A 26,056-nucleotide genomic window follows, 5' to 3' on the forward strand; every position below is an offset into this window, starting at 1 on the left:
CTGTTATCATGGAGTGGATGGGGCTCACGCAGAGACAACAGTGTGGAGGAAGTTAAAGGAAGAGCTGCGTGCTATACATACAGAGAAAATGACTAGGGGAGAGAAAATGGGGCAAAAAATATCAATGGCACAATTTCAAAGTTTTCTCCCAACTCAATATTGTTTCTGAAAATGAATGAGTAGAAATTTTCTACCATTTATAAAACGTCACCATACTGCAAGTGAAAACTTGTGATGCCCAAACATTTTAAAAAACACAACACTATCTGTGAGTGAAGATCACAGAAGCGGGGAGCTAGTGGAGAAGTGGGTTAGGTTCTCTGATGCTAAGCAGTGAATACATAAAGCACAAAATTCACAGAATTTAGTACTGACTTTTGGGGACCTCCTAACCTAGTAGTTGTGAACCACGGGTAGTGCTCTTCACTGCACCTGTCCCCCAACCCCACTATCCTGCAAACGTCTCAGGGATATTTGGAAACGTATGAGGGTGCTTTTGAGCTGTTACATGGCATTCAGTGGGCAACAGGTAACAAGGATGTTAACATCCCACAATAAGCAAGACAGTCCCATACAATATAAGAACTGTTTCATTCAAAGCGCAATAGCCTTCTCAACACAGAAGAAATGAAGATTCAGAAAAGTCAAGTAAACTGCCTAAACTCCCAGTTAACTATTGGTAGAATGCAGATCAGAATTTTCTGATTTCTCTTGTGTCCCTACGTATACACTGCAGTTTTGTGAAGTTCCCAACGTTACAAAGACTACATTATTTTCAGGTAATAATGGAGGTTGTTACTTGGTTTCCACTGTGCTGAAATTTAGGTAGATATGAGCTCCAACAGAGAATGAGTAAGTGAGGAGAAGAATCCATCAGATGTAAACCATATTTCATACTTTTCCTAAATAAGGGCATTGCTTGCAGAAACATCAGGACTGTTAATACAACAGCCTGTGCTGCTGGGTCACTGCCCGTTGAGAAACTATCAGACCAATTACGCCTTGTTCTTTTTCTTAATCCAACTACCTCAAAGTGCTTGCCTTGGACTTACCTTTGCATAATCTGATTTACTACTCACTGTCCTCCTTGCCTAAGCAGAGTCATTTGGAAAGAATGTGTCCCTCTCCATTGGTATTATACTTTATTCAGATTATACTTTAAGAAAGAGACCCCAGAGATCCCTTTCCAAGGGCTCTCCGTGGGTATATGTGGCCATGCAGATTGGAGCTGGGCTATGAGTCCAGGTACAATTCCTTGCTCCACTGACTAATTTAAGTCTTCCAGTTAGCATCTGGTTTCTTGATATCTAATATTCCTGTCTTGTTTTTAACCTCTTGACTTAAGAAAATCTGTAGAATTTTGTTTCTAAACCAGATGTTCCATAAAACAATGAAATTTAATCTTGCTTTGAAAGTTTTAGCAACAGAAAGGAATACATGTCTATGTCTAGCCTAGACTGTCTCCAGAGGTTTATCCTTGATTTCAAGCCTATATAAGTTCTCTGATAATATTCTGGGACAAGCTCATGTCTCTGAGTGTTATAATGGGATCAGCTTGGCCATGACAGAGAAACCCATTATCATCCCTCACTAGCCATCCTGGGTCTAGAATAAAAGAATTTTTATATTTCCTAGTATCTAGGCCACTTTGTAAAATACAGTTTATCACTGGCTTCACTTTTATTCATGTGCACAAATCACAGGAACTCGATTTCACATCCTCTCATCACTAAGCCAGACTCTTATGGGGAAACCTACAAAGTGGTTAAGGTAAGGCTATATCTGCCCCAACAAAAAAAATGAGGAAAACTTCATTTCTGCCCCCCAAATCCAAAAGGACTAGAAAAAATATAGAAGATGGTCTTGATGGATCCCTTTCCACTTACTGGTGTAGGAAGCAAAAAACAGGTTCTCCAGAAGCACCATCAGTTGTAGTTAATTACAGCGACAGTTATAAAGTAGATACCCCACCTCAAGGTCACAACCAATTTTGGGTAGAAACCCCCCCACCTGAAAAAAGAGGCTTAAAATGTGGCATTTCTGTGGGCTCTGAAGCCTGCCTGGGTGCATTCAAAATCTACCTCCACTATTAATCTTGGGTATGTTATTTAACCTTTTTCTGCACCTCAGTTTTCTCATCTATCAACTGGGAATGATAACAGCCCACACTTCACAGCATTGATTGTAGGAAAAAATGACTTCTTCTTTCTTGTCAATGGTTAGATCAATGTCCGGCCTATGAAACACTCCTGTGGCCCAGTACTCATAGCTAAAGAGCTGTTCCTCCTAACATGGGTTGACAGGGGTTTCTTTCCCTTTGGACTTTCTGGAAAGGTGCTTCTACCACTTGTAAAAGAGAAGGATGAGATTGCCCTCAATTGCAAGAAGCGGGATACCTGAACTGCTGTGTGAGTGGCTGGTACTGCACAGGTTCAGACAATTCTTGCATTCCACCTGGTTGCATCTCCCCAGCAGAGAATGGATGTGAGTCCTGCTTCTCTTGCCCACTGCTGTTGGTTCTCACAGCCTGAGTAGCTCTTGGGAGACTGGCTGATAACTCCAGGAACTAGATCCACTATGTAGGAGAATTAGGTAAAAATACTTTCGGAGGAATCTGGGTCTCCATTTGACTCCACCATTCACTTCAGCAAAATTTATTTCTTTTCCACTAAAGCACACTTTTTGTTAGGCAGCCGCCCCCTGTGTACATAACCATGCCCTAGGAGAATCTGCTTTGTATAGGATGACTATAAAGTCATGACAGCGCCTTTGAAGAAGCTATAAACTCAATCTTTAACATGTCAACAGAATCAGAGTCAAATGGAGTTTATTTTCCAAGAGGTTGAGTGAGAGGGCATGATTGTTTGAACTTCTGCCACTATGTTCTCAAACTGTCCTGAAAGGATGATTGAGAGACCTGGGCCCTGACAATGTTAGGAAGGAGATGTCTCCACTTCAAGCACAGTTAGTTACCCACTAGAGCAGTATTTTTCAGCGACACTTTGAAATAGATATTACATGGAAAGAAACATAGGCCAGAGTGCAGATTTTCTTTCACTCAGGAATCCTGACGTTAACACTTTCACTCTGAGGACTCTGAAGGTAAACAGGGGTCAACTGTTCTGGTAGGGTCAAAGGCAACTCTTGGACTCCCTAACACACAAATGTCAAATGTGGCTTATGCTGCAAACAGTTCCTTTTGCAGGATAGTCCTCATGCCTCTTTCCTCCTATCTCACTGTCGGGATAGTGACTAACTGGGAGCATCCCCTTTCCCTTGAGAGACAAGGTAACAGCTGAATGACTGCCTTTTACTCCTGCTATCTGCTGAATGAAGGCACTCAAACAGCACTCACAATGAAAGCTTAAAAGAAAGTGGATCCTAGGAAATGGCTTTTAAGTTTTTGGCTGAAAAGACCTTGAGGTGATATGGGGCAAACCTACAAACTTTTGATGGTCCACATCTGCTTAATGTGAGAAACCTCAGGATTTTGATGGTTAACTTATTTGGGAAATTAATAAAGAGAGTATGCCTCAACCAAGTGCTTCCCGTACTTGTCCACAGACTTTAACAGCTATCACGGCAAAAATTTCAGAGATTCAGGAGACAGCCTAAAGAAATGTAAGGGACAAAGCATGCTGTTAATGTAAATCATTTCTAGGTTATGTGGTTCATCTCTGGGAAGCCCAGATCATATGCTTGCATCAACAAGTCTGGCACCAAAGAAAACAGAAAACTAAACAATAAAGCAAAAGAAATCACAACCTTATTCTTAGCCACTGTCTATATTACTAAGCCAGCTAGTTTAGAAAATGTACATCTTTGGTCACATCTGATGAAAAAGCAGGAGTGTTTATGTGCAAATCCATACTAATTATAACTTTAAAAATATCTTAAACCTCTTTTCCTAGTGATGGCAAATTGAGGGCATCACTTTCCTTAAGGCCACACATGAGCTCATACAGCTTGCACAAATCCTAAAACCCAGGGTTAAACTGGGAAGGGATTAAGTTTCTAAATGCTTACTAATTATACACCCAGTGTATCATTAATAGATGACCTGGTCCTTTAAAGATAAAAAAAAGTTACTAATGTTGAGACCAGAGTTTCAAGGATGCTGCCAGCCCTTCAAAGACAAGGATAATCATATTAATTGCATACTAATCTACTAATTATTGAAAAGGAAATCAATCTGCTTCTGCATCCAATACATATTAGGTGCATGCCAGGAAAAATAAGACAGTGATATATATGTGTGTGTGTTTGAAAATAATTTTTGAACTTTGAGATATGTTGAATGATTAACACTTACAATATAAACAGTCTCAGAATGATAAAACCCAAGTATTTCTGTGTCTATGTAGAACAAGGCATATGAAGAAATAAGTCCTACCTGTGAGGTAGAAGCAGGCAAAGAACGCATTTAACACACTCTTATGTTCACCTGACGCGCTTATTAGGTTATATGAGCGTTCATCTTAACTTTCTGTATATGTTCTAAGGATCTATCTGCAGAGTTTACTTTGAGTCTTTATTAGTGGCTGGTGTAGAAGGAAAAAGGGGGGAGCCGGGGAGGACAGTGCTGATATAAACAAACTCTACACTGAAAAAAGACAGTTGTCTAAACCTTCCAAAACCATTTTGAAAAGACTTCCATTTAAAGATCAGACCCAGCCCACAACAGATCTCCAAGTATATTTTTACAGCGCCATTCCTGCTTTCCAGTTTTTTAGCAATGAACATCCCTCACCCCAACAAGGTCCAGGAGACTCTCCCACACTGTGTGTGCATAACCAAATTTAGGGTAATCTTAACGAAGTTAAAGGAAGCGAAACCATGTACATCCTAGTTATCGATTTTCAAGCTACTCATAAGGATAATGAAAAGTCCTCAGAAAGTAAAGGCTGTATTACATTTGAAAATTAAAGTATTTTTTTAAAGTCAATGATGATATACCCTCAACTTTACCAAGGACAAAAATGAGTGCCATCTAGGCAAGTAAGTTATTTATTTGGTCCTCAAAGCCACTTATTAATACCACTACAGATAAATCAATCCATGGGCAGGAAATCTGTTCTGACGAAGGCAGCAAAAATATAGAAATAAAAAAGGAGGTTAGCATCTGCTCCTTAAATCTGCTTTTAAAAAACTCTAGCACAGACCATCAAATGGCTTGCAAGCTCTTTGCAACCAAGAATTTGAGGCTTAGGCAAGAGTTAGTTGAAAAGAATGTAAACAGTGAAGGCCGACTTCGGAAGTTCACTGCAAAGTACTTCCTTTGCTGCACAGGGAGCCAAAATAAAGTGAGTCAAAACGGATCTCACCTCTGAGCAACTTTAATCAGCACTCTTCCTCCACCCTAATGCATCACCTCAAGGCCACTTACTGGTGATCTGACCAGGCAGAGGCTGGATTTCTCCCTCTCTAAAAGGCTTGTCTAGACAAAAAAAAAAAAACCTTTAAAGAATCTCACTGGCTGTTAAATAAATCAGTTTATATGGAACTGATGTGGGGGTCTTTGGTTTTAAACAGATTCAACTGGAACCCGAAATGGAGAAAGACATGCGCGTGATTAGCTGGACAGAATAGAATACAAGGGGGATGTGGGTGTGCTTGCTGGGCTCACAGGACTTTGAAGGAAGGCCTGAGAATATTAAGGACAACATGGCTATTGTTTCCCTGAGAAGCTCCCAGGAAGGACTGATCAATCAACTAACCATTAATCATCTTATAATACAAATCAATGGTTAGAAATACTCTGAACCAAGCAGAATTTGGGATTCCATAGAAATTATTTCAAAAATCAGTCTGTAGAAAAGGGGGCTTAAGGAATGAAAACCAGTCCTTTGTGAAAGTCATCACCGCCACCATCAATTATCAGAATTTTCACCATTTATTCGGTGTTAATGGCTTTAAAAATACCAATCTCATTTAATTTGATCCTCTTACTTTCTGTGATAGGCACTGTGAACAGAGCATTAACAGAAGGAAATGTTAGACTCCGAGACCAACCTCGAATTGGTAGGTGGTAGAACCTGGATTTGAGCCAGGTCAGCCTGACACCTTTATTACACTGCCTCTGACCAGAAAGCTGCCCAGACATGGTGACTGGTTACCAAGAAGACACACTTTCCTTGCTTTCCTCTCAGTCTCAATTTAGAGATTTATTACCTTTACATAGATACACACTTAATGTTACGCACAAATACATAAAACCACCCTAATATATCAAATACTGTGTATTTTTAATATCAGTGAATTAAAATTCATTATTAGGATTGTGTTAAGTATGTTTGTAGAAATTTGGTGAATATCCCTACAGATAAAACAAGAAGATACAGTGAAGTGTTGGCAAAAATTAACATCTTCTTACTATAGTTACCTAGGACTTTTCTAAGCCTAAAAGACTTTCCTCCATTTGTTTTGTCAGTAACTTATTTAGCATTCTAAGATGTGTAAAATAGCCAGATTCTCTTTCATAACCTAGTTGTTTGCTTTTCTCATTGAGATATATCTATGGCCTGTAACCTTGAACAGCCTTTCCTGCTTTGTATTCAAAATGAATGCCAAAATTCTATGAAAAATTATACTGTAATCATGTGTAGACTCTAATTTTTGCTCCTATTTTTTAAAGTGTAGAAACAGGACTTTTACATTTTGCCTGTTTTTGCTCTTTTGTTATAAAATAACTTTCTGCTTGAGAACGTGACGCAAATTCCTTTCCATCTAAACTTACTTTCATTTCCCATCATACATTTTCAAATTTACCTTTAAAAAAAAATTTACTCTCTGTGTTTATTCACCCATTCACTTTTGGGTGATATCTTGTGTTAGACAAATAAAGAATAAAATGGATTTAAATGGTTGAAAATACAAGAGAATCACTGGTTACCAATTTACACTAGAAATTTTCTACCCAACTGCATTTTCTGAGGAAATTACTTGGATCTTTTAAAACATTAATCTTTAAAATTAACTCACCCACAATGATTAGAAAATTAAAACTTACATCCTTTCATGTAATGTACCACCACCTAGTTTTTCAAATTGCTTTCTATTGAAACTTACCACTACACTTTAAAAAGATATTTTTAGTCTTAAAAATATATTTCATGATTTTTCTATATATATTAGCCTTTTAAGACAGATTTTATTATTTTTAAGATTCTTGATTAGTCAGTCTAATGTTCACTGGAATTGTTTTCTTATTCCTCCTATTCTCATGTTTATAATGTATTAGATAAACATTTCATATTCTAGAAGTACTCTATTTCCTCTCCTCTACTTATTTTTACATGTATTAAAAAAAAAACCCTGGACTATTTGTGGTTCTCATTTAAATTTTGTGTTTCCATGTAATAATCATTAAAGTCTATTGAAACAGCAATAAAAGTTTGCATTTAATTATAAAGAAAGAAAATACTTCATGCTGTGTATATGTGTAAGGAAGTAAGATTATAATAATTGACAAATGTCCTGTCAAAATACTCTATCACTCGAAGAGAGTTAAGTCCTACCCCACTCCCCAAAGCTTTAAAATGTTCCAGTGCGTTTCAATTACAGAGTAAGACAAAGGATTTCAGCTGGGTCCACAATCAGAAACATTAAGCCAGTGTGTGAGGGAGGTCTGTGGCCCCTTGTCATTATGACAGTATGATCATTCACTAAAAACCAAGAGAGTGATTTTACAGCAAAGACAGCGATTTAAATCAGCAAAATGTGCTGCACTGAAGAATGATCACTAACGCACACGGCCTAGAGAGTCAAGACCTTTGGTTCTAAAACTAGCTTGGCTTCCTTAGCAAAAAAGATCCTAGCAAATAACTCATTCTTTGCACTACATGTTCCACAAACACTAAGTATTTTCTACTTTCATTTACAACAGGGGCAGAGATTCTCAGCATTTCTGAAATACCTGAAGAACCACGGAGAGGGGCAAGGTCAATACAAGATAGCATTTTTAAGAGTCTAGATAAGTTTAAACAAGTAGATCCTCAAAAAAGGCCGCAGTGTTAAGTCTGAGGGCAGTTTCACACAGCCATGTAAAATTTGATGAACTATTTTACTGAGAGAAGAGCTGGGTGAACTTGAGATTTCCACATATACTTGTCACTGGAGTACACATTGGTTTATAAATGAGAACCTGTGGTTCTTCCTGCCTATTTCCTTGGGGAAAGGATGAAGCTAACACTTCCGGCTACTTTTCCTTCTTCAAATTTCCTTAGGATTTCTCTTTCTAGCATTTTATTTTCCACTTTCCTATGTGAATGCTCAGGAGATTTAAATAACCTACTTTTCTTCAGGCAAAGACTCTGGTAATTTAGCAAATTCCTGACATTCATCTTCATTTGCTCTTTCAGAACAAGACAACTTTTATTTTATGTGCTGCACCATTATAATGATCCAAAATTGCAAGAAAGAGCAGAGCACAGCCCCTACACCCACTCCTCTACTGCTCCTGCAAAAAGGGCCTATTTCATATTTCTTTTAGGGGGCTAACTGGACTGTCAAGCCCCACAGAGCATGCAGTGGTTGAAAAAAAGAGAAGAGTCCATCAACGGCACCATGGCGGCTCTGGACTGGCAGAGGCATAGCCCCCAGCCCAGTGACGTCAAATGGCTGCTTTAAAACTGCAAGTCAAGAGTAAGCAGTTATAAACAGATTTAACAGATAAACACCAGATCAGACCCATGATCTCATCTGGCAGCCCTGCATATTTCCCATCCAAAAGTCCCAGCTGGGATCACACTAATTGGGCCTCTTCAACCACTCTGAGCAACAGGCTAAGAGAAATTTAGGGAGAAATTTTTGAAACTGATAAGAAACATATTGACATGGTGCCTGGTGAGAGGGGAGCGGAGATAGGCCATCTGGATGCTTGTGTATGTGAAAAGTTTTGTTTAGTGGAAATAATTCACCTAACTCACAAGCTGTACAAATATTAAGATCAAAAGTCCTAACTTTCGCAAACTGTCAGGAAAACCTCTGATACAGGAAACAGACACTGTCGTCCAGACTTCTTTTAGACTAAAGCCAAACCATTGTTGCGTGGCTAGTACCTGTCTCCAGTGCCTTCTCAAGAGTTGTACCAGCACTTTACAGCTATGTCTTTTGACTAAGAAAGTATATTTATGGTGTAGTTCACATGTAGAGCATTTGTAAGTCTTTATGCTTGATTTCCCTTTAACACTTTTGGAAATGAATAATACTATTTCACAGATGAGAAACCTGGTATAGGAATAATGAATTAATTATATACAAGTGTTTAAAAACTTAGCAGTTGGAGAGCTCAAGCTATTCAACAAAACTGAAATTATGCTGGAATCTTTGTGATAAAAATAACTATAGTGTTTCTTTCAAAGCCAGAAATTCATGGAGCTGGAGAAAATTTTTAAGTTTTCCTGATTATATCACTTGTTTCTTTCAACGTGTGAAATTATCAAATACCTTATCAACATGCTTTCTTAAAGTTATTAAAGATTTTTCTAAAATTTTTTACCACACACACTACTGAATAAATTTCTTCAATAACCAATAAATAATACTGTATATCCTCAATTTCTCTTCATTTTCCACCTATTAACTGTCACCTTTCTGCTTTTATCTCTTTAATACAAAGTTTGTTTAGACCTTAAGAAAACACCTTTCCTTCATGTTTTGCAAATTGTATATAAAAGAATACAAAATCCAAGTCTTATCTTATTAAATGAATCATCCAAGGGTTGGGGTTTTGCCTCTCTTCTTTAACAGATACACTATTTAAGAGTAACACAGTTCGATTAATTAGAAATGGCCATCACAGAAAAGAAATGTTACTAATCTCCATTCAGAAACACTATTTTAAGTCATGTGGGATTCCAAAAGAACCCAAATCTACTACTGAAATTAGTCAATAAGTATTTAAGAAACCAATGACCACTTCACATCTACTAGGACAGCTGTAACTTTAAAAAACAGAAAATAACAAGTATAAATGAGAACAGGAAAAACTGAAACCATCATACATTGCTTGTGGGAATGTAAAATGGTACAGCCAATATAGCAAAGTTTAGAGGTTCCTCAGAAAGCTAAAAATATAAACACCACATGACTCAGCAATCCCACTCCTAAGTATATACCCAAAGGAACTGGAAAACAGAGACTCAAACAGATACTTGTATACTAGTGTTCATAGCAGCACTGTTTTCAATAGCCAAAAGGTGGAAACGACCCAAGTGTCCATAAACAGATGAATGGATAAACAAAATATGGCATACCCATTCAATGAAATATTATTCAGCTATAGAAACCAATGGTGTTCTGATAGCTGCTTCAACGTGGATTAATCATAAAAAACATCATGTTAAGTGAAAGAAACCAGACCCCAAAGGACAAATATTTCAATATTTAAAATAGGCAAATCTACAGAGACAGAAAACAGATTAGAGGTTACCAGGGACTAGAGGAAAGGAGAAGTGAGGAAGTATTGCTTAATGATTCAAGTTTCTGTTTGGGGTGATGAAAAAATTTTGGAAACAGTCATGATAGTTGTACAACATGGTAAATATTAACACTGAATTGTACACTTAAAAATCATTAGTGTCAAATTTTGTTATATTTTATAATTAAAAAATAATGTAACATCAAAAACCATTGAACTGTACACCTTAAGTGGGTGAATTATATGGTATGTAAGTTAAATCTCAATAAAACTATTTTTAAAAGGACCCAATAGACTTGGGGTGCAATGATAATTAGAGATCACTTAGATCAGTGAGTCTAGATTGTGAATAAAGCAAATTATTGTACTAGGCTAAGTAATGTTTAGCTGTGAAGGCAATTTATAGTAATATACACAGTTTGAGTGCATGAGATTTCTCTAGTTCCAATAAAATAACGTATAATAAAGCCTATGATAAAACCTAGGCCAATAACAACTATTTAAAATTAGAGGACGAGGGATATCAAACAAACTGGCACATATACTCAAGAGGCCACATACAACCGTCTAAAGTTCTTTAGGTGAGCAAATCCCACCAAAGTAAGACACCAACAGGAGACAATGCCTGTTACGCAACTTTACACAAGCAGGGACCAGGACAGGCCTGTGGATCTTAAGTATTCACTACAAATTATTCTTATTTATGAAAACACAATTTCAGCTACACAACAATGGCAACATGGGGGTCTTCACAGTTGGTAGGACTAGCCAGAGATGGTTTATTCCCACCTCTGCTCAGGATCCTCACCCCTAGGCCTGCTTTGCTTCCTATGTTTCTTCTTAAAATTTCCACTTATCAAAATTCTGCTAGGTTATAACTCTCATTGTCAATGTATTTGATTTTCATTCCAAAATTATAAATGAATCCTAAAAATAATTTGATAATTTGGATTATCAGCTCCCCCTTCCATTAGCATGGAAAACTGAACAGAAAGCTGGTACAGTAACTACAAACGTGTGTGAAGGATAAAGAATAGGTCAGATATTTTGCTATTGGGTTAAAGAATGGATGGAGTTTCTAATCATGTGGATTAATAGGGCCATAGATAACCTGAAAGTAAGTCTGTGTTTGGGTTATTTTTAGCTTAATTTGGCTTAGTTTGGGAGTTTTTGCTACAAGAACAAAATATACTGACTTGACTTTAGAAGATTTGACTAACCCCCTGATAAAAGTTCAGCGTTACCACTTAATTCAATCTGAGCATGTTTTTCCATAAAATTATCAAATTGCCTAAAGCATAATCCAAAAATGGAAGAAAATGGATTGAAAAATCATTTAAAGTCATTTTGGGAAGACTATTAATACTAATAACTGAACTAAACATTAATCAAGACAGAAATAACAAGAAGGAAAGCTCTAAACATTGACAAGTGGTTCATAACACTGTAAACTGTTCTATATGGAGGGACTTAATGAACTGAGGCTTAAGTTTCTTAATAGTAGAATGAAACAAAATATTACAACGTGGAACTTTCCCCCAAAGGAATGCGAGGAAGAGCTTTTAAGAGAAGTCTGGATGAATGACATGAGAGGAGAAAATTTTTTAATAGCTATGAGCATCGTATGTTTTTAATTCACCAATTAGAAAAAATGATCCTGAAAGAGCAAAATGTGTTGGGTCATGGTGAAGATGTGTTAGCTTCATGATTAAGTACAGCATCCTGAATCGGCCCATTTTCTCCACAGAGAGAGGAAACCCTGGCTCCATGGTCACGTACCAAACTTTATAATGACCATTTGTCCTGGACAATGTGAATTAAATAGTCTGTCACTGCCACCAGGAAAAATGCAGCAAAATTCCATGGACCCAGCAAGCAGCAAGATGGTATAAAGTAGACAGGACTAAGACACAGGAGTGTCTAGTTGTAGTTTGAAACCTACACTTCCTGGTTGAGCCATCCATCCTCTCTAGTCTCAGTTTCCTTAACTATAGCAGTAGGACAGTTCTAAAGTACAAAAACCTCTAATACTTTCATATAAAATTTTAAAATAGAGAAAGAGATCAACCAGGAGCTTAATAAATGCTCTAAAATCAGAGGCAACCTCTGAGCACAAGGGAGCTCAGGTCTAATACTCCACAAGTAAATACTGAGAGTTATCCTTAGGTCCACAGAATAGAATAGAACTGGATCTGTTGCACTTGGAGTTCTTCCCACGTTATTAACACATGAGCAACAAACAGCATTAGTGATTAAGGGAGAAGGTGCTGGTAACGGAAGCTTGCTGCCAGTGAAAAGAGCTGAGCACAAGAACTGAACCTAAAACCAGACTTCAGGACAAGAGAGCACAATGATGTGGGCCAGCTGGCATGGGGATGGGCACCTCTATCACCGTGTGACAGCAGGGCTCCAAACCTGTTATCTATACTGACGTAACCCTCTGCACTGAGAAAAAGGGAACTGATGTTTGCTATACTCTGCTTAGTAAGGAAAGGAAATAGTTTATGACCCTATAAACACTTAAAAAACTTCATCAGATGAAACAGGTGACTATTAAAGCCTACTGTTTTTCCTACAGCGGGACAGTGACCTGTGTTGTCATAGAGCTGAGACAAAGTAAGGCGACGGAAGGCCTATTCTGTAAACAAGCTTCAACTGCTGTTATTCCTTTATTAAGAACAATGAGAAAAAACCTGGTGAAAACGTCATCTAACAGCTTTAAAGGATCCAGAATACTTTCGCACTTAGAAAGATGCCACCTGGTTAGAATGAAAGAAAACACTGCCCAAATCGAAATCATAGCCTTATTTGCAAGTTTAAAATTTGGTTATATTAAGATTCTGATTGTATCTATGTAATACAAAATGGTTTTATAATTTTTTTGCATCAGAATATTCAATTATACACTGTGCGTCGGTACTGTTGAAGTAAATAATTGGTTTACATTTTGTTCTGTGGGAGAGGAACAGAGTAAGCAGTTACGCTGACTAGAAGGTCACTTATCCAAATCCAAAAAAATTCTGAGCAGTTCGGAGCTCCTGGATTCCTAAGATGTTCCTGTGTGCTTTTACGAAAAACCAACAGCAGTAACAAGCAAACCAGTCTTCTGAGAGTGTACACATTTTTTTTCCTCAAGCTTAAAAACCTTTCAAGACCATGTCACTATGACACTATCACGCCAAGTAAACAGACCCCTTAAGAGGCCCTTTCCCTAGGCCTCCAAGTCATTAGACTGGGTCTCTCCTACAGCCCTCCTCAACTGTGTTTCCACCTTCTCTGGGCTTGGTTCTCCTTAAGTTGTTTTATTTTTTAACATACCAAAGGGGAAAAATATTTGCTAAAACAAAGCTAGTAAAAGGCTAAAAAAATTAGCAGACAAAATGCCTACAAACCAAATACAGGTATCTCTATTCAATTAGAGTTGACTATCATTTATTATATCACAGTGCAGAATGTCTTTTGGGAAAGCCATATATGCAAGTTTCAAATCAATCAGAATAAAGACTATGACCTGTTTTAAAAAAAAATCCACACACCTAAAACAAAAACCTCATGTGATAAGGAAAGCCACGACTGTAATCTGTTCTTGGCTTAGGCTTAGCCATTGAGAGCATAATGATGGCCTAACTAAACTGGACACCACCCTGCATGTGATTGAGTTGAATTAAAGTAAGACCCATGTTAGCAGGTATGTTGAGTATTACAGTAAAGCTAGAGAAGAGCCAAGTGTTATTTGATAGCACATCCAATCACAATTCTAAAAGACAAAAAATATTTTTAGAGGGCTAACTAATGAATCCCTCCCTGTTAGACTGAGCTGTCATATTCCTGCCATTTGATTTCCTATCCAAAGAAGTTCTATTACTTCCTACCACCTCATAAGGAAATTCCCAACAATTAACACCATTAGTACTTACATTCAAAGCATTCTTTGCAGCTTCTGCTTCTGAACGACTGTCAAAACTGACAAAACCTACGGGCTAAGGAAAGAGAAAAAAATATGAAGGAAAACAAATCAGAGGATGTCTATTTTTCTGGGTCAAAAGTGATGTCAAATTGAAGAGCTAAGATAAAGAAATGACCACAGGCAATGGGTAGAAATAAGAAAGCCAGCCCAGAAGAATCATGACTCAGTGGCTTAGCCAAATTTCTAACATGAATCAAGGGGATTGTGAAGGTGGTTCTTCAAGGGCACAGCTGGGGATTAAGAGAATCATAAAAAAATCTAGAAGGGGTTGGAAGGTGAGCAGCAGTGAACAAGGGAATAGAGAAAACTTGGGTGGAGAGGCTCTACTTTCCTAAATCAAATTCACTGTACCTCAGTTTCTTCATCGTTTAAAATGGAAAGAAAATCGAATCACCTTTCGGTACACTGTAAGTGCAAGGAATATAATGACACAATGATAAAAGCCCTGTCTTCTCACTGCATGATCAAAATTATATAACCTACATTTTCATCTCAAATCCCAAAGGATGCCTTTAAAAAAGTCTTGTGTTCAATTAGTTGTAAACCATATTGTTTCAACTAAAGAGAGAGGGGTCATAATTCCTTTGAACTCAGTATCTTTCAGTCCAGAAGGATGGTTGCAACAGCATATTTCTGATGAACCAGAGAATACCTTACTGATGAGAAGTGAAGAGGTGAGCACCCTGACTGCTCAGCCATTAAAAAAAAAAAAAAAGAAAGCATACATCTAAAAATTGTCAAGACACTTGCGGGCACCATCAGGGTTATTGATTACTGCCTCCACTCTGCACCTTCTGTGCCACATTACAAACCTGGGATTCTGCCTGTGGTTGTTAGGGGTTTGAGAGACAGTGTGATTCTTCACAATTCAAATACTCATACTGGATTGTGGTAAGTTTTCTTGTTAAAGTTTATAAAAAAATAGGAAAGAACTGGCAATAAAAGTGAATTTGGATAGTAATTAATAATTTCTTTCAAACATACAGTTCTATCTTAATATAACTACGCTGGATGCATTATATTTGCCTTCCTTGGGGATAGTCCCAGACACCCTACCTGTAAACTATAGAGTTAGGAATCATTTACAGGTACTAATTCCTAACTGATCTCATCCTTAATTTTAGAGCAGCAACAACAACAAATCAAATCTTAATGGGAATAAAAAAAAGAATGTCAAGCCCTAGTAACCTTCTGAAGAAAGTCAATCCAAACTTATTGTGGAAGTGATCATTTATGTGCAAGTATGAAATTCTTACCTGCTTAGATGTGAGCTTTATAAGAGAACCCTCGTAGCCCTGAAAAGAAAGAACCAAAATTTAGACCAAAAAAAGTACTAGGGGAAAAAAGCAATTATAAAGCAACTTGCTCAAGTGAAAATGAGTCCTTTTTGACTATGGACTAACTCTTCTCACGAATGCTTCTTAAGTTAACTGGGGAAACAAATTTTACACACCCACACACCCACAATGTATATCCTGTTTGCATACTTGGGCCCAAGAGAAATCAAGTCCCGAAATTCATGCACTGATGTTTCTTTCCTCTATATATTTTCATGAAATTATGGAATGGTAAGAAAATGGTGTCTACGTCAACATCAGGTCCTTTTCATTTTACAGAACAAGAAGAGGGAAGGGGGCGGGGGGAACCAAATGAGGAAGGTCAGAGTATGTGATGACTTGATCATATATTTGCTATAAAACAACAATAAAACATTAAGAATATACTTAGTAGAACTTATTAATGAAAATTTCAAAACTGCCAGGAAAGGTTAAACAAGCAGTCATGCTAAATTTTGTTGAATTCTTTTGCTTATTTACTGCAGCTGTCAGTTTTCATGTTGGTATTCTGATTTGGAGATGCAAAAATTCCCTGCTGGATTTTTTTTACTCCAGTTCATCCTCCAGGGAGATGGAAACACTCCTTTCCACCCCTCCCTTTACACCTCTCCTGGCTCCCCAGGATAAGTATAACAAAGTCTGTTTATTTCTGAAAATAATCAATGGCCGGTGGCTTGACTGATGGATGACACAAGAAAGGAAAAAACACCACTTGACATGATTGACCACCACACCTATCAGTACAGAGACAGATTTGCAGACAAGGGTCAGCCTCCGGGGACTTTAATTAAAAGAGGGTTGTTAGGAATGTACCAGGGTCCTGACTTTAGCGTTGGGGTTTCTGGGCAGGATGTTGGGATTGATTCATACTCCTATCTTCCCAGCAGAGAACTATGTTACCAATTAGCTACTGTAAACATTTTACCTCAAAGGCCTTGAGCTCTTCTGGCCAGAGAGGTCATGATTCACAGCCCTGCCGCTTCCTTTTTCAAGGTGTTCTCACTCTCTGAAAAACCTGAAGGTTTAAACACCCTGAAGGTCTTAGAGGCAAAGGACAAATGGATATTTCACTCAAGTAAAAGATCACTGGTAGGGATATATTATCCTCTCAAGTCACAAAGAGAGACGTAGTATCACATAACAGTTCAGAACAGGGATTGCAGAGTCAAAATGCTTGGGTCTGAATCCTGGCCCTGCCATTTATTATGTGTATAAACTTGAACAGAATTTATTCAACTGCTCCAAGTTTCATTTCCCTCATTTGAAAAAAAATGAGGCCAATCCACGTTAAAGAAATGTGGTGAGAATTAAGTGAGATAATTCATAGGGGGCTTGATGCAAAGTCTCTCTATACACATATGAAAACGTAATTATTTTGTCCATTAATAGGATCAATTAGCTTAAAAAGTCCTCATCCTACAAAAGGGACAGATAGTAAAAAAACAAAACAAAACAAAAAAAAAACTGCAACCCTGCAGAAGAAACTCAGGAAATCCTATAAAGTTGGCACTCTCCCCACACCTTCTCTTTCTCTCCCATTTCCTCCCAGCTAACCTCATGTCTAACCTTTATTTCCCTCCGTAATGTCATCATTATCGTTCCATTAAGAAGATAGCTGTCAGAATGGAGTTATGTCCACTATTACGTGGTGCCTTTTTGGTACATAAGCTAGATTCTGTTTTACCTTCGTTGCTTTAACTGGCCGCTCAACCCTCCTCTACCCTCTCCTACCCAGCTGTTTTCAGGGCCAGATCCTCCCCACTCTCCCTAACAAGCTACATACTGTCCCTCGACATGTCCTACCTCTGTGGCTGGGGTCCTGCTTCTATCAGGATGGATCTTTAACTAGAACTCAAGATGGTCTATCATGTAATCATAAGTGTGGCCCTGGCCAGGCATTGCTGCTGACATGTCCTCAGCTGACATAACCAGCTCAGACATAAGGTCTTAATTTATCATGAGCTCCAGGTTCATTCCTTGAGGGCTAAGGTCTCCAGCCCACATTTTGCCCAGTCTCAGCTTTCTCCTATCCTCCAAAGGCTAACCTGCAAGGTTTCTCCTTAGACCACGGTTGTTCCAGATTTAGTTGAATTTCTTGTTAAATTTTCAACCCCAGCAACATTAAGTATCTCTAAAGTACTTTAGTCTTGATAGTCACAATGGACAGAAAATTGCATTAAATACTTCACTAAGCACCAGGAAAGATTACCCTCCACTCATACCAAACAACTCTTTAAAATTTTGTTTTACTATGCTTGAAACTTAGGGCAGGCTGCCTATGGAAAACATAATGGTGTTAGGTTCCTAGTCTAGTTCATAAAGTTCATTTACCCTATTATGTCTTCAAAGAATAGTATCAACAGCAGTATTTCAACTCAAAAGGAACCTCCTAGGAATAGCGTTTAACTTATATTATTGTATTTGAAATATAGATACATAAGTAATTGATAATATTTTCTGGTGACCTGTACTCAGAAAAACAACCCCAACTGGCAAAGGACAAACAGGGAGGACACTAAGGCTGTTGTACGCAATAAAACAGGAACAGGCACATGCCCACGTCAGTGAGAGACTTCTTCAGGTTAGCGGCTGGGAGGACAAAAGGCAGTCTCAGTCTTTCCTAAGTGAGAATGTATTAGAACTGAGTAGTTAAATCTCCTTTACTCATTAGCCTTTTAAAAACATGACTTTATAGGGTACTTTCTCAAACATTTCATTACTTCCTTCAAAAAGCCCCATGAACCTTATACACACACTTTTGGTTCTTTTTTTTTTACAATTTCTGAAAGATACAACAGGTACCTTAAATGGTCTGAAAAGCAGATACAGCTCCCGAGGTTTGATATCCAGAGGGAGACCACTGACAAAGAGAGTCCGGACCTGAAAAATAAACATGAGAAGAGATCAAGGGCGTGGACAAACTGAATAGCTCAACTGAAATCCCAAGAACCCATTTCTTCAAATATTCCATGACTCCTACCTAACTCGCGCTCTCTCCTGACATAATGAGTGCTCTAATGTTAAGGTGCCACTGAGCCAACTCTCGAGTATCTGCGTGGATTATCAGAGCCAATCACTGGTAGCTGATTTAAATCTACAAAATGACCTCTCCGTTTCCAATTAGCCACTGCTTGGTTCCAAAAATGTGAGGAAAAGAGAGGGTCCACAATTAAAATAATAGCTTAAGGAAAAAAAAAATGTCATGAGGACAGTAAATCTAATACTCCTCTGGTCTAATCAAATGAACATAGAATGCGGTTCAAAAATAAGACTGAAAAAATTTTCGTTTCCTCCTGACTGTCTTGACCATTGTGTCCCACATTGGCATTGATAATTACAATAACTTTAATAAATGCAAAAGTTTATTAAACAATTGAAATGCATCTAAATAGTAGCCAGATGCGTAACTCTGCATTTGTTCAGTTCCAAAACAGCAGAGCAGAACTCACTGACCTATAAGGCCTAGGGTACAATGTATGTATTTTTGATGTGTCTTAAAATACAAAACATAGATTACTCTGATCCTTCCAGCTGGAAATGTGTAAACATGTTGGCATCTGAATTGAAACTTAAAGGATAGAATTTCCCACGTAGATATAAAAAGGTGAGGTGGGGAAAAGTCACAGGCAGAAAAAAGAATTCACCAAGGCAATGAAGAGGGGGAGACCACAGTGTATTCTAGGAGAAAAGTGAGCCAAAACTGAACAGGGATGGAGGATCAATTCACCGGGGCATCAAGTCATTGGCTCAGGAATACGGTCTTGATTCAGAAGGCAGGAGTAACCACTGAGTTATCACCACCAGATTTTGTTTCTACTTGCTTATTTGAGTCTGTTTTGTGTACCTTTAGTCAGTTCCCCCTCCTCCAGCTTTCAGATAATAGTTGACATACAACATTATTTAAGATATACTTTTTGATCTAATAAATTTACACACATATATATATATATGTATATTGGAAAATTACTACTATAGCAGTAGCTGACACCTCTATCAAATCACAAAATTACCATTTCTTTATTGTGGTGAGAACATTTAAGATCAACTCTCAGCAACTTGCAAGTATATAAAAAACAGTATTTTAAATATAGTCACAATGTTGTGCATTAGGTTCCCCAGAACTTATTCAACTTCTAACTATTTTGTACCCTTTGACCAACATCTCCCCTCTTTTTCTCTTACCCCTCAGCTCTTGGTAGTAACCATTCTACTGTTTTTATGAGTTCAAGTTCATGCCCACATTTTCTATTCCTCTTCTCTAAATCAAGCTCATACATGATTGAGTTCATTAGAAATCATGTTGCTCAAGGGGAAAAAAAAATCAATGCTCAACTGTAAACCACATATAATTATGGAAGGGTTTTCCTTCGTGAGAAGTAAGGAGAATATCTGTTAGAATCCTAACACTTTTCATTGATTCTGGCTTGAAGAAGTACAAACCAGCAAGCAAGACCCTTTTTATTGGTCTAGTACAGTACACGGTACAGTGTCATACATACCATTTGCATGTAGCTGTATAATAAACATTATGATAATGTAAGCAGCCCTAAAATCATGAATGCCTTATTTATATTTTAAACAGCTGTACTGAGGTATAACTGACATATAATGATAGGTTTTGACTTATGTATAACCTGTAAAGCCATCACAACAGTCAAGATAATGAACATATCCATCACCCCCGGAAGTTTCCTTATCTCATGCCCCTTTAATCCTCTTCCATCTTGTCCTATTATTCTCATTCCTTGGCAATCACTCATGTGCCTCTGTCACTATGGATTAGTATGTATGTTCTAAAGTTTTATACAAATGGAGCCATAAAGTATGTATCCTTTTTTGTCTGCCTTCTTTCACTTCGGCATAATTCAGATTCATCCATGTTGTTGCATGTATCAACAGTCTACTCCTTTTTACTACTGAGTAGTATTCTGTGGTATGAATACATCAGTTCATTTGTTCACTTGTTTATGAAACACTGGGGTTACTTCTAGTTTTTGGCCTTTACAAATAAAATGACTACGAACATTCATGTATCGATGGACATAAGTCTTCTTTCTTCTTGGGTAATGGAAATGGAATACCTGGATGAAATGATGGGCATATGCTTCAACTTTTTAGAAAACTGCCCTTCAATTCCTTGTTTTATGGCCCAGAACACAATAAATGTTCTGTGTGTACTTAAATGTTTGTTCTGTTGCTATTGGGTGTAGTGTTTTCTAAATTTCAATTAAGGTCAAGTTTGTTTTTCAGTATATCTTTTTCTTCCCCCCTGCTCCCTCAGCTTTGCCAGTGATAAACACTCTTTCCAAGGAGCTTTCTTTATCAAAGCTACTACTGCCAAAGTACTAACAACTGCCGAACACACAAGATGACGAGGGAATCCTGCTATCCAGTGTGCCCTGTCTGCTCTCCATAACCTTCTTCCCACAGTCCAGAAAGTGAGCACCATCTGTTCTACCTGGCTGCTCTGGCCAGGACAACCTGGACAGAGAGGGAATCCCAGCTCCCACTCATTCAGATTTTGCTCAGTTTCCATTATGTCTAACAGTATACCAAGTGCTGACCGGATTACGAAGACTTCCATGGAAATAATAAGCAGATTCTGTGTTTTAAACACTAGAGTACCATTTGTACAGCAGGAAGCTTGGCCATGTGACAGGTATCAATTAGGACCTGAGGAGTTAACTCAGGAAATAAACTACAATTTTTAGTAGTGTTATAAAGAAAGGCTTTAGAAACCTGCAAGTCAAATAATTTATCAACAAAACCCACTAGAAATCTGGAGGTTACCAACAAAAGATTACTAGATATAAATTAAGGTCCCTCTACATTCATAATGTATTATCCTGCAACCAATAAAAATGATGTTCAGGGGAAAAGTACACATAATTTTAGCTTTATCCTGTAAAACAAACAGCCAACACACATATGTATATGGAGAAAAGGAAAAAATGCCTTCTAGGATATATATTTCAAAATGTTTACATCTATATGGTTTAGCCCTGAATAATGGAATAAGTAAAATGGAAAAAGTATTTGTACTTTCTTAGCTTATTTGTACTTTCTATCTTTCTAAGTAAGCATATTTTAGAGACTGTAAATTTATTGTTAGGTTGAGAAACGCCTAGATTTTTAAATTACTTTGCTTTCTTCAGGAAACCATAAATAATGTCAATATTTATATCCATAAAAATTAAGAAGTTTAGGGAGAAAATTTTTATGTAAATATTTCAGAATTAGAAGATTCTTATCTTAGTGTCTCAATAGGAAAACTCCTACGTGTTTTTAAAAAAAACCTGCACTCCTGTTAGGCCTGTTTGTCAATCACCCATGAATAAATAGAGACTCACAGCCACTTTATTTTGTTCATCAAATTAGAAGCAACTAAGATGTCTGGTATTTTATTTACATGTGGACATGAATTACATTTCTTAGGATCTTACTAGTGAAGTGCATTATTATCTGAGAAATATGCCAGGCTATCTCATCTCTCACTGAAGAGATATTCTCTCCTCTGATGGAACATAAAGACTGACTAGGAAAAATAACTCAGATACTTACAATATGAATTTATAAGTATAACTAAAGGTCTCTTAAATCCAAGTGCTTGGAATCTATGTGTTCTGAATCCTTTTTAGATCTTCTTAGACTAGGAAATGTCATTAAGTTAAAAAACAAAAAGAAAAAACAAACAAACAAAAAACTATGGATAATGAATGGAAAAAACCTCTTTCTGAATATCTAATTCACGCTTTTCTGTGGTGCCACTGGGACCTAGAATCAAGAGGATGTTTTAAAACGCTTTAGTTTCCCTACTCGTCTCACCACCAGTTGTTTTATCTGAGCCATTTGAAACAGCAAAGCACTTCGCGGTTTTGCCTTTGCTAGGTCTATGGAAACCTCAAAGGTAAGAAATGATTCTTGCTTGCAGGGATCTTACTGTCACTGAAGGAATATGCAGCTTTCTGTGACAACAGAAAGTTTAGCTCATTTAGAGAGTAACCAGTTAGAACACCAATAGTGAGATTAAAGTTTAAGACAGACATAAATCCACGATCAAAAACGCAGGGAGAAAAAGTGCCCCAAGACAACAAATGAATGATGCCAAATGAACTCTATGGCAGGTCAGTCATTATCCAGGGCAACCCTTAATTTAACAGCATTGTCTACGGACACAGATGTACCTGGCACTATGCCTTCAGCATCACAGATGTTTACTTTATCAGACACATGAGGAAACACAACATTTCTTAGTCAAGGACACAACATGCCTCTTAGAAGTTCAAGACATGAAGCTGCTGACAGCTTTATCCCAAAGGGACGCTAATGGATTCTGTAGATGTACCTCCAGCTTCATTTCTACCCCAACAGGACTGGAAGAATAAGTGCCAGGAGAAATCGGCCTGTGCTGGACAGTGAGAGCAAGGCTCTTCTTGGCTCAGCCATTATCAACCTTCCCACAGAGGCTACAATTACATTTTGGATAAAACTGTGTGTTCTTTAAAGGCACTGTCAGCTCCCACGGGGAAAGAAAAGCCACATTTCAGTGACTGACTTCCAATTTAATAAACTCTAATTCAATAAGGAGAGTCATCATGTCACTCTTGGGCTTTCCTGGTTAGAAAGGCCAAAACAGGCCTTGAAATGGAAAGGCTCTCCCTCTAACGAAGAGCATGCATTATCTCAGAGGTAATCTAGATATTACAATAAAAGCCAACAGACAAATGCTTGTTAATTTCAGTGCACAGTAGAGAATAATCACACACACTTTTCAGCAGCCACATCCGGTAAACACCACAATGTCCAAAGACTATGGGCATTTTCTGTGTATGTTTTAATTGTTTATAAAAAGGTCTTTGACATCATCTCTAGCTGTTTTGAGCTGACCTCTTGAGGTTCCTCTTAAATTCATAAGATTGGGATGGGCAACTTTTCATTTTCTAATGACTCATGAATAACTGTGGATAGTCACTCATTTGAAACATTCTAAAACCCATGGCGGGTGCTTCTACGATCATCTATCCTCTGCAAATTCTCTCTCAATCTATCCACATTCTCCAGAAGCTTTCAAATGTGTTGTATGTTAAATCATTCTGGAGTAACCATTCTTTGAAACACGCAAGTGGATTCCCAGATAAAATATTTCAAAAGTCATTTCAGAGTGTCAGGGTGCTTTTGTGGGTAGTGTGCAGCACAGTCCTAGGCACATGGTACAAATAAGTATCCCACTTACTTGGGAAATAGCAGTACATTTACAACATCAAATGAGAAACATGACAAAAAGGCAAAGGAGATTAACGTTATAAGAGACAGATATTTAGAACAAAAAGAGAAATGAAATGAAAAACAAGGGAGAAAAAGAAAAACAGACTGAAATCACAATAGACCTAAAAAGTCATGAACCGACCACAAATTCAGGACTATGCACCCATTAATAAGGAGAGAATGATTAATATGTGGATATTAGTAAAATCACATTTCAACTAATGATGACTGAAACATACTTATATGTAAATAAGTCCAATCTCAACAAATGTAAATAAGTAATACACAAGTCTGAAAAGATGCTCAAACTCTTGCACATTTAAAATCGTGAGCAAACATCTGTAGCTAATGACATAGAACGAGGTTCCTGATTATTAAGTGAAAAAGCAACACCAGAAATTGCCCATAATCCTAGTAATTCTTTCAGTGTTTTTATAAATTAGTACATGCTCAAGTTAAAAAAAAAAGTACTGAAAGAATGTACACCACATTAACTACATGTTAATAGTGAGGAAGGAAGGGGGGATTACAGAGAACTTCCAAGTATTTATACATTCTGGTATTTAAATACTTATTAAGCATAAACTATTTCTTCGAAAAAAGAACAAACACAAGCCCAAATGTATCTCCTTTCTTCAAAAATACAGCCCTTGGGTCCTGCCTGTCAACTTCTGTCCTCAGAAATAAATTCTCATCTTCCTGCCTGTCCTTGCTCCACAGGGACAAACTTGATCTACTAGAAATATACATTCATGTATCTTCTTCACATTTTAATTCTGACCATGAGTCAGTGTTACTTCATACCTACTCTAAAAATAAAATCTAACTAAAAAAGGGGGCACCAGTGACTGTAAGGTAAGGGCCAAGAAGCAGGACCACCCATTCTGGCTTCAGTCAAATGGTAGCTCTGTGATCACATTACTTCCCACTAGGACAAGAAGAAAGGAATCACTCACTCTCCGACATCTAAGGAAGTGCCATCTCTCTTCTGAGACATGAAATACAAATGTGGTTTCAGAGACAGTAAAGTTAAAGAGGGTGTGTGTGTGTATGTTTTACACACTGGTTAAATTATTTTATTCTTTTTAAATAAAGTGTGTAAATGGATTTAGCTCTTTGCTTTTTCTATAAGCACCAGCTGAAAAACTAAACTGCATGACTGAGCCCTGCTGACGGCTGCTGGTCCTCTCAGTTCCAAAGAAAGCTTTACTGGCCTGCTATGATTTCCCATTCATATCTTGCCACCATGAAAATGGATTACCACAATCATTAAAATGGTCTGCCAGGCATTTAATTCTGGTTGCAGCTCAGCAGAAACTGACCAGCCTTTGGTCAAGCCACAGTTTCTTCCTGGCATTGGCTTTAAGACAGAACAGGTGGTCAAGTTCTTTTTTCCTGACAGTGACCATCTATTGGACTTAAAGACTTGCTCCCTTTCTAGCCTGGGTAGGTATGTTTTGGTTCAGGAGGACAGGTTGCTACAGACACCAAGGACTAACTGACAGACATAGGATAAAAGGGTCACTATGCTGTTGTTATGGACTCCCAGGTTTATTTGTTTTAAATGGATAGTTGTTCTAACCTTTCTAAAGAAAAAAAGCCACATACCTACCTACAATGCACACTTCCGTAGTTTTGAGGGATCCACTAGTGTTTGCTCTGAGTAATATTCAATTAGTTCGCCCTATCTGTATGATCAAACTTATACCTTTATTTAAGGCCAACAGAAAGCAAGGTCCCTTTGCCAAGATGATCTAAAAATTGCCATTAAGTATCAGGGAAAGGAGGAAGACTCGTGGGAGCTCATACGGAAGAAAGAGAAACACCACATTCCATAAACTTGTACGTGTAGGGCTCAGAACATGCACAGGAAGGTGGGATCCCACGCGAGCAGTAGGTAGACCATGTTCATTCTTTGAGGAGCCTATTGCAGGCCAATCCAATGTTGATTTGTAATCAGATGGTCTCATAATCTCTCACCTTGTTAGGACTTCTTAAAATCAAAGTCTAATCTAGGCTATCCCTCGAGTCTGTTACATTTCTAAAAGGATAAGACATATCAAAAAT

At 37.7% G+C, this 26,056-nt stretch overlaps 1 protein-coding gene across 4 annotated transcripts in view; it reads right to left on the reverse strand.

Annotated features, from left to right (window-relative positions):
• Positions 1-26,056, reverse strand: part of RBPMS (RNA binding protein, mRNA processing factor) — a 158,880-nt gene that overhangs the window by 72,656 nt on the left and 60,168 nt on the right. For all 4 annotated transcript variants that reach the window (XM_072950332.1, XM_072950335.1, XM_072950334.1 and 1 more), the window contains exons 2-4: positions 18,527-18,604; positions 15,644-15,682; positions 14,338-14,400 (exon numbers count right to left, since the gene is read on the reverse strand). In XM_072950332.1, coding sequence (XP_072806433.1) covers positions 14,338-14,400; positions 15,644-15,682; positions 18,527-18,604 — 180 coding nt within the window. The remainder of the gene's footprint in view (positions 1-14,337; positions 14,401-15,643; positions 15,683-18,526; positions 18,605-26,056) is intronic.

Source organism: Vicugna pacos, chromosome 26 (genome assembly GCF_048564905.1).
Source record: "Vicugna pacos chromosome 26, VicPac4, whole genome shotgun sequence".
NCBI classification, from domain to species: domain Eukaryota; kingdom Metazoa; phylum Chordata; class Mammalia; order Artiodactyla; family Camelidae; genus Vicugna; species Vicugna pacos.